The following is a 9,549-nucleotide window of genomic DNA, read 5'->3' as shown; positions in this document are numbered from 1 at the left end:
TTATGGAAAAAGATGGCGGAGTTTGGCATTAAGCTCTCTTTCCTTGCTTAAAAGATCTAGGCTGTGCTTTTTGAAGGCTTCTGACTGCAGCCTCAGTTCATCATAGGCCTTTTGGATCCCGTCCACCCTGCGCTGAAGCTCCCGGACTCTCAAGTTGCTGTCCACGGTCACGGCCTCTTGCTCAAAGCGCTCTAGCGCATGCCTCCTGGCCATATCTACTGTCTCCAGCTTCTCCTCGAGCTGGCGGATCTCTGCCTGTTTGTTCTGAAGCACCTTGCCCCTCTCCATGGACAGCTGCAGCAGCTCTTCTTTCTCTCGGCTGACGGTCCGCAGCCTGGCCTGCAGCTCCTGGCTCAGGCTGCTGTGTGTCTCCTGGGCCTTTGCCATCTGCTCCACAGCCTGTTGGTGCTGCTGCTTGAGGCTCTGCAGCTGCCTGCGCAGCTGCTCCGTCTCCTTGGCATGGGCACAGGCTTGCTGGCTCTGTAGCTCCAGCAGCTCCTTCTCTCGGGCCTGTGCCTGGCAGGCATTCTGAGCATACTTCTGTTTCAGAGCTTCCAGCTCCTTGGTGAGGGCCTCGCTCTGAGAGGTGAGCTGCAATACTTTGATCTTCTCGTCCTTCAGAGCCTGGCTGAAGAGACTGTTGTTCTCCAGTCTCAGCTTCTCATTCTCTTCCCTCAACTTGATGTTCTGACTCTTGTGTTCATCCTTGAAGCGAATCATCATCTCATGGTTGGCTGCCAGGGTCATAAAGCGTTCCTCCAGCTTCCGGACGTACTCGCTCTGGGCCTTCAGCTTCTCTGCCTCCCGCATCCTCTTCTCCTCCAGCTCCGTGTTGATCAGCTCCAGGACCTGGCAGCGTTCCAGGGCCTCATCAGACCTCCGCTTCAGGATGCAGATGAGCTGGGACTGCTCTTGGATACGGGAGCGAAGCATTGCCTTCTCGCCCTTCTCCTCCTCTGACAGCCCCCGGAGGTTTGCCAAGGCGTCTCTCAGACCATCCAGTTCCTTGAACTCCATTTCCTCTTCCTGGCTTTTCAGCTTTTCATTTTGCTTCTCTAAGGGTTCTTCAGGGGGTGGGGTGTCCATCCCGAGAGCCTGCTCTTCCTGAGGCATAGAAGTTCTCCTTCGCTAACAGCTGACCACACAGTTTCTCCCCCTCAGATATCCAAAGCCACAGTAAGTTGCTAAGGACTCTCAGCTCTCACCAGCAGTTGGCTTTTCCGGTAAGGAGCTCTGTCATTGGTGGACAGGCCTTCAGAATGCTGTGAAGTAACAACAGGAGCAGGGGGGAGAGTCCTGAGCCAATCTGGTTCAGTTATTCTGGCCTCCCCAACCAATCAGAGCCCTCAGTTTACAGCCAGCATCTAGCCCTAAAGCACAGATGCCAGCCTCATGCAACTGCCAGTCAGCAGCACCAGGGCAGGACACCTGACTCCATCCGATGTCTGATATGAGTAAACAAACCAGCCTTGTGCATGTCAATAAAACATTAGCATGCTAAAAGAAAAATGAACCTTTAAAAGAAAAGTGATCCAACAAGTGCAAGTTAAAATCAGATATTATTTCATCTGTCAAATTAATTAAAAAGTTTTTCCCTTATTTTATGACTATGCAAGTGGTAAGGATACAGTGAAATAACAGACACTCTTTTGTGTGTGTGTGTGTGTGGTGCTGGGAGTTGAACTCAGAGGCATTCTACCTCTGAGCTACACCCCCAGCCCTATATTTTTTATTCTTTATTTTGAAACAGGGTCTCACTAAAGTTGCAGACGGCCTCACTAAGTAGCTGAGGCTAACTGCAAACCCAGTTCCTTCAGTATCAGCCTCGCAAGTACTGGGATTACAAGCGTGTACCACCACACCCAGATATAGACACTTTTTTTTTATGGTACTGGGGATGGAACCCAGGGGCACTCTACCTCTGAGCTACACCCCAGCCCTATTTTTTATTCTTTATTTTGAAACAGGGTCTCATTGAGTTGCAAAGGGTCTCACAAAGTAGCCGAGGCTGTTCACGAACCACGTTCCTCTGGTCTCAGCCTCTCCAGTGCGGGGATTAAAATCATGTGCCACCATGCATAGACACACGCTTTAGACACTCTTTTTAGACACACTTTTCTTTGTAATACAGCATGGTGATTGATGTTCAGAGTGATTCACTCACACATGCACACAGCAACTGGTATGTTCCCCTCTGCCTCCTACCCAGCTCCTTCCATAGGCATTCTTTTATACTGTTGGTGAAAGTCAGTTGGCAGTATGTATTGAGAACTTAAAACATTTTAATGCCTTTTGAACTAGTAATTTCTATTGTGGGGATATTTTTGCTTGGGAAGTAATAAAAAAAGAACACAGGAAACCTAAATGTACAAAAAAGGAAATGTTAAAAAATATTATATATTCATATGACAGAATATTATACAGCTATTAAACATTATCATGTTTATAAGTAAGTCTTCATGGCACAGAAGAGATTTATGTTAGAAAGAAACCTTTAAAAAGCAAGATACAAACCGGGTATTGTGCTGCATGCTTGTAATCCTAGTATTTGGAAGGCTGAGCCAGGAGGATTGCAGGTTTGAGGTCTGCCCCAGCAAATTAATGAGACCCTCAGCAACTTAGTGAGACCCTGTTTCAAAATAAAAATAAAAAGGGCTGGGGGTGTAACTCGAAGTTAGAATGCCTCTGGGTCCAATTCCCCAATATCAAAACAAACAAATGAACAAATATAAAAATCTTAGTTTAATAATCACCTTTACCTCCTCTCTTCAATGTTATTTTTTGATGTTGTTAATCAACCTTTCTTCCCCCAGCTACCTTCAGTCCTAAAAATATTCAGTATATTCCCTTTTCAGAGGTCCCAGGCATAAAACTAGATCAATACTCTCCCTAGTGGACACGGAGTCCCTTATACTTGTGTTTGAGTGTTTTAATATCTTTTTTTAAAGCCTCTAGTTACAGAACTCTTCTAAATATATGGTAACCACTAGGCAAACTGATATCTTTCATTTAATCCTAGTATTCTGGACAGGCAGGCACTGGTACCCATTTGTATACTTTATAGGGAACAATGAAGCCAAGTCCCAAAGAGGTTAAGGAAATTGTCTCTGGGTTGCTGAGAGACTAAGTGACAGACTGAAGTCCAAATCCTTTTATAAAAAAAGCCCATAGTCTTAAGTCATGCTTCATTTGCTTATTTGCTCATTCAGTTATATCACGTGTACCAAGAAACTATTATGCCCAACTATCATGAAACTATTATGCCCAACTATCAATACAAGTTGGTGACTGAGACACAAATAATCACAGCACTGCAGTGTGAGTACAGCTAGCAAAACCACGAATAAAGTAAAGACATCAGGCCTCTCAAAGAACAGAGTGGTAAATACTGAATGTACTGAGGGCACAAAGAAAGAGGTACACACCAGTCATTAATAAAAAGGGAAGCACTGGCCAAGGTTAGTTCGATAGAAACCCAACTCAGTTTGGCTAAGCAAATGGGAATTTATTGCCTTGTAGAAAGACTATCAAGGGAGTTTGTGGAGTCAGAGTGAAGGAACTAGGTGGGACCTCAAAAGACAGCAAGCAGAATATGGCAGATGGGTGTAGCTGGGCATGGTGGCAAATACCTGTAATCCTGGTACTTGGGAGGCTGGCACTGGAGGATCACCAGTTCACTGCCAGCCTCAGGAACTTAGTGAGGACCTTCACAACTTAGTGAGACCCTGTTTCAAAGTAAAAAATAAAACAGGGCTGGGGGCAAAGTTCAGAGGTAGAATGTCCCTGGGTTCAATCTCTAGTACCACCATAAAAAATTGCAGATGTAAATCCATCAGTACTGTTTTTCTGTCAATTAACTTCTCATTTGTATTGCAGACAGGATGGATGTGTGACTTTCTGCAAGCAAGGCCATGAAAGCAGAGTGTTTCAGCTGGCCTTATGTAGGGCTGTCATCTGTGATAGTACTGGAAGGTAGGCATTCAGTGGAAAGCATGAAAGAGAAAGCTGTTGAGTCTATTGGTTAAAAAAAAAGTGGTTGACTGGATAGGGGAGTGATCTTTGGAGATGATTGGTGGGGATGTGGGCGACTGTATCCTTTAATGGATTTTAAGAATAGATGTTACAGAATAATGCTATGAAAGCAGAAAGCATAGAAGATTTTGGCCAGAGTGGGCTGTTTGACTTGAGTGGGATATTTCAGAGGTAGAATAGTTAGTTCACAGGTATAATGAGATTTATCAGTATGTATGACTTAAAAGGAAAGTTAAAGATATTTAAATTGAGGCCAAGAAACAGAGTAGCCAGGGCATTTGGCCCTATCCCTTAGATCCAGGTTCCAGGGTCTTCAATAAATGAGATTCGTGGGAAGGATAGTAGATGACCACAAGATGGAGTGAGTAGGAAAACTATAATAGCAAGTATTTACTGAATGCTATTTGACAAGCATGACTACTTTATATTATTTTTTTCCTAAAGTTTTCTTTTAACTAATGACACACAAAGAAATTAAGTAACTTTCCCAGAGAACCACTGCCACAAAGTAGTTTACCGGGATTCAAATCCAAGCCTTCTTGTCCTGGAGGCCACTTAGCCACTACACCCTGCTCCCTTCCTAATGTAACAAGAGAGCACCTGTCTTTAGAAACAGAGGTGATTACAAGAAGATCATGGTCTGAAATCTGATCTTACATCCTGATTGAGGTATTAGGTGTGGGTGAATGAGTCTCCTTTTCATAAAGCTAAGAAAAACTAGTTCTTTTGGAACAAGCCAGCCAAAGAAGTAGAAGGAACATTCTGTGATTTGATCGAGTATGTGGGGACATGACTTGAAGCTAGTGAAATTAGTGAATAATCCTGGGAGGGGATGGAAACGAGAGAGGTGATGGGCAAGCAATCCCAGAGAAGAATGGGAATGCGACTATGAAAAAAAGCCGAAATTCGGGGACTTTTTATTGGAAGGTGAGTGTGTATGACAGGGATATGCAAAAAGAAGTTCAAGCAAGTTCTCTGGAAAGCATAGGTTGGGGGAACAGAAAGGTGATTGGCCTCTTTGGAAGAAGTCTGTGTGGAAGAGGCTAACAGAAGCCATGCTTGTGGACTCCTCAGCCAGATGAGCAAGCCATGGCGTCCCCCGGATCAGCACAACCTCCTCAGAAGCTGCAGGTCGATGAGGGAATTTAGGTCTCTCCAGAAAGACTCACCCGTGATCCCTGGTGCTGGGGATTGAACCCCAAAGCATTCTACCTCTGAGTTATACCCCTGGACTCTAAATTTTTATTATTACTTTTTTAAAAGAAGGTTTCACTAATTTGTTGTGACCAGCCTTCTGCCCACAATCCTCCTGTCTTAGTCTTCCAAGTTCTGGGTTATAGGTATGCACTACCATGCCTGGCTACTTCATTTTTTAAATAGTGGAATTGTGAAATATTTTAAATATGAATCACATGAATGCCCAACTCTCCACTGTCCGTGTTTATACAACACCGCATTCTTCTGGCAATGGATTGTTTTCCCAGGACCACAGAGTAGTCATATTACCCAGTCTGGGTCAGTCACGAGATCTTTCCTCCCACCACTCCTAGCAGCCGTGATTGGTCTCATACGCAACGGGAAGGAGTTTGCGGCCTGTCCCCACCCCTTCCCCTCCCAGCTTTCTCAGACAGAACCTAGGGAGGAGAAGCCTCTGGCTGGGAGGCTGTGAACCTGAAGCTGGCTGAGGTGCTTTTTCCACTCGCTAAGGGAGAAAAGAGACAGCATCTAAATTTCTGGTTCCAGCCTGCAGGTCCCCAGAGTAACCTAGGTGTCTGCAGTTTTTGTTTAATTCTGTGAAGTAACCAACTGTCCAATAAGTCACCTTTTTTGGCTTATTTCCAATTGGGGAAGAAGGAAGAAGAGAAGGAGGAAGGAAAGGAAGAGAAGGAGGAAGAGGAAGAAGAGGAGGAGGAGGAGACAACAGAAGGACAAAAAGAGGAGGAGGAAGAAGAAAACCACTGAAAATAAAAGGCCTTAAAAGCTGTAGTACAAAGAAATGCCTCCAGTTCAAGAAAGTTTCCTTTGAAATGTCAGCAGAATTTTTGCCTAAAAGTCACACTGACTCAAAAGCCTGACAGCCTGAGTTCCCCCAAAGAATTCAGGTTGCTTAGATTTTAAAATTCATAAAGTAGACACTTAGCCTTCTTCCTGTGGCCAGATAAGATTAAATTTACAATTTGTATTTCCTTTTCCAGAAGGAAATGTGGTGTGAAACCCCCTTGGACTCCTGCTGTGCTTAGAAGTGCTGTGGATAACAGTTGGAGGACCAAGAATTGGCAAGCTCACCTAGACACAAGTCGCCTCTGGGCCCTGCATGAGGAATGGAGGCAGTACCAATAGTCTCAGAGGACCTGTGGAGCCCTGGGGAGACCCACACCCGCAGCACCTTCTGTGTCTCCTCCAACACGAGCTCTGGGGGCAGGCGTGGTAGGGCACACCTGTAACTCTAGTACTTGGGAGGCTGAGACGGGAGGATGGCAGGTTCCAGGACAGCCTCAGCAAGTAGTGAGAATCTCACCAATCTAGCGAGACCATTTCAAAATAAAAATGAAATAGGGCTAGGGGTATAGCTTGAAGGTAAAATGGCCCTGAGTTTAATCCCCAGTGCCACAAAAAGTAAGATAAAAGGAGCTCTGGGGACCACCTTCCCAGAATCCACTAGGCATCCCTGCTGAGAGATAGAGGGTGTGAACTTGATGAATACAGCTAAATGTGAAGAGTTTAACACAGGCATCCTAAGCATGCAGTGTTAGCTTTCTTAGTTATAACTTTCTGTAATAATATTAGCCAACTAATCTACCATTCTATGACTGTGTCTTCCACTGTGGAGATTCTTTCTCGCTCAACTATTAAACCTAAGAGGAAACCAAGCCCAATAATCTGGACAAGTTAACACACTTATGCCGGTTAATTCTACCTCCAGTACAACCAAGTCCTGATACCACACACAAGCAAAAACAAGTGAAGACAGAACAGAGACGCCCTAGGGGCTTCATGGAAAGTGTTTCCATTGTTGTGTGTGTGTTTGCAAAGAAGGAATATTATGGAAATTCCTAACCAAAGCTGTGAAAGAAATGGTCTCCTCAATCATAAGCACCATTTAGCTTTCCTTGGATTTTATCCTGCATTAGTCTGCCCTGACTGATAATGGTATTTGAAGAAATGTGAAATTATTTTGCTTTGGTTTTGGTTTAATTCATTCTTGTTAGAAGCATCAAACACTATCAGCACATTTGTAGACAAAGTCATTAAGAAAATCTGGACACAGGAATATTCATGCAGAATCCAAAGCTTCTTCCTGTAGTTGAAAGATTGCCGGGCACTGCTTCACTGCATGAGCACAGTCTGGCATCACCTGCCTTGCTCCAGATGGGGGCGTGGTGTGGATGGGCCCCGGGACACGTGGCACTATTCTGTCCTTCCTCAGCAGCACGGTTGGGGAGAGGCAAAGTAAGGGCGTGTCGGCCCTAATTCTTCAAGGTCAGATGGTTCAGCTAACTAGTGCTTCTCGCTATGCTGGGATGCCATCTTTAGGAACAAGTTCTTATTTGTTTTTCAAGAATTTCCAAGTTCTACAACTTCTAAAACTATTTTGCTCTCTCCAGACAACAAAATGCTGGTTATTTTTCTCGGTTTTGGCTAACACTGGCTACATTGTTACTACTTAAATAAATAACATATAAATATTTAAAAAAATGCTGTGGATAGGTGTGAGGTGTTTGGAAGGTGAGGGATCTGGGCATAGGGGGCAGGCAGCCCTGGTTCTAGGCAGAGGACATCAGCACCCCTTTTACCAGTGCTGCAGAGCTAGCTGGATGCAGGGGGTAACTGTGGAGGTGCCTTGCACAAGCCAGCAGGGGGCTTGCGCTGCTGCTACTGCGATTCAGGCTGCCAACCTCAGACCTCAGGGGTGTGGCTCTACTTGCCTCTTCTTTCCCTTCCCCAACGTCAGAAAAAAACAGCTAAGCACTCTCAGAAAAGACTGAGAGACAATGGAAAGGGTGCTGTCCTAGGTTAGTCGCTCTTTGTAGTAAAATGGATACCAGACTCTAGTATCTGAGGAAGAAGACAAGTATTCTGGTGGTTTTAATGATGTGTATTAGACACCTGCTTTAAGACCCCAGCCTCACTCATTCCTGAGTCTTCCCCAAACATATATTAAATCAGTGCTTGTTTTAAGAAAGACAAACACTTTGGGTCCTAAAGGAGAGTAAACATTTAAAATGTACTAAAATCATCCTCAACAGTGTGTGGGGCACATGCCTGTAATCCTGGTACTTGGGAGGTAGAGACAGGGTTCAAGGCCAGCTTTGGCAACTTACTGAGGTTCTCAGCAATGTAGAAAAATCCTGTTTTAAAATGAAAAATAAAATAGGGCTGTAGATCTGAGGTAGAATGCCCCCAGATTCAATCCTTAGTCACACACACACACACACACACACACACACACACACACACAAAGGCTGGAGAAATAGTAGCCCTAGTTTGTTAGACTTGTTAGGTAATTTAGATTTTTAGGATTACGAATATAAAGTGTTTTGTTTAAGATAAGGCATGTGAATTTTTCAATACAATTAAAATCATATGATAATTTATTCTAAGGGTTTTTACAAAATACTTTATGAAATTTATACATACATAGAGACAGTACAATTGAACAATTTATACTCTTATTAAAATGGTTGCAAAGCATGTTTGAGGCTACTTTTATTCTGCTTTTATATAGTAAAGTGATAAGAAAAGCAACCATATGCATGTATATATGCAAGGTTTCTTTTTAACATATTCCATTACAAAATACAGGCTTGAGACCCGTTTTGGGATACAATTAAGCCAAAATAAGCCAAGAACTGAAAATTCCACCCATAGCCAGGAGGTGGCACCAAAGTACGCTTGAGGCTTTGGGGAAAAGGGAAAGCATCTGCTCCTGGCAGAAACATGGGTAGTCAATTCAGCCTTTTCGTCCTAACATGGAATTCCATATTTTATTAGCTATTACAGAGAAAATAGCTGTTTTTTGTGTAATTCTTTTTCATCACTGATGTTCTTCCTCTTTTCAGCCTACAGCAGCAGGAGTATCTTTCATTACTTTTTCTACAACCTACGTATTTACAAGTACTGCAAGGGTTTTCGATAATCAAGTAGCAGGCCTAACTGTAACACACCAGTGTGGTGTGAATCACATAATGGCAAACTAGAAAGTTTTTTTGGCTAAAAGTACACCCAATTTAATAATTTTTGGCAGCATTTTCTCTGAAGCAGCAGCAACAGTTCAATTTTTGTAGCTTGCTCAAATATCTTCGCTAATGTTAGAGTCATAAATAAGTCACACATCTTGTCATTATTTAAGTCCATTGTGCTCTGAAGTAAAGCACATGCAGCTCGAGTTTGCCATGCTGTGTGTAGCATATTAGTGACAACAGATAGGAAGTATCTCTGTCCGTGTAGCCAGACTTCCGAGATCAGATTCCACCTGTATAGCTGTTTCCGACAGATGCACCAATGGACTCTGGAATT

The 9,549-nt window shown here is 43.6% G+C and overlaps 1 protein-coding gene across 1 annotated transcript; it reads right to left on the bottom strand.

The window, feature by feature from the left end:
- Positions 1 to 1,113, bottom strand: CCDC89 (coiled-coil domain containing 89; the record flags this gene model as incomplete). Its single annotated transcript, XM_080703983.1, has 1 exon — positions 1 to 1,113. One exon carries the CDS (start codon positions 1,111 to 1,113, stop codon positions 1 to 3), a length of 1,113 nt encoding a protein of 370 aa, XP_080560109.1.
- Positions 1,114 to 9,549: the final 8,436 nt, after the last annotated feature.

This window comes from Muscardinus avellanarius, assembly GCF_963383645.1.
Source record: "Muscardinus avellanarius genome assembly, chromosome: 1".
NCBI lineage: Eukaryota > Metazoa > Chordata > Mammalia > Rodentia > Gliridae > Muscardinus > Muscardinus avellanarius.
This window is presented reverse-complemented; position numbering and strand designations above follow the sequence as displayed.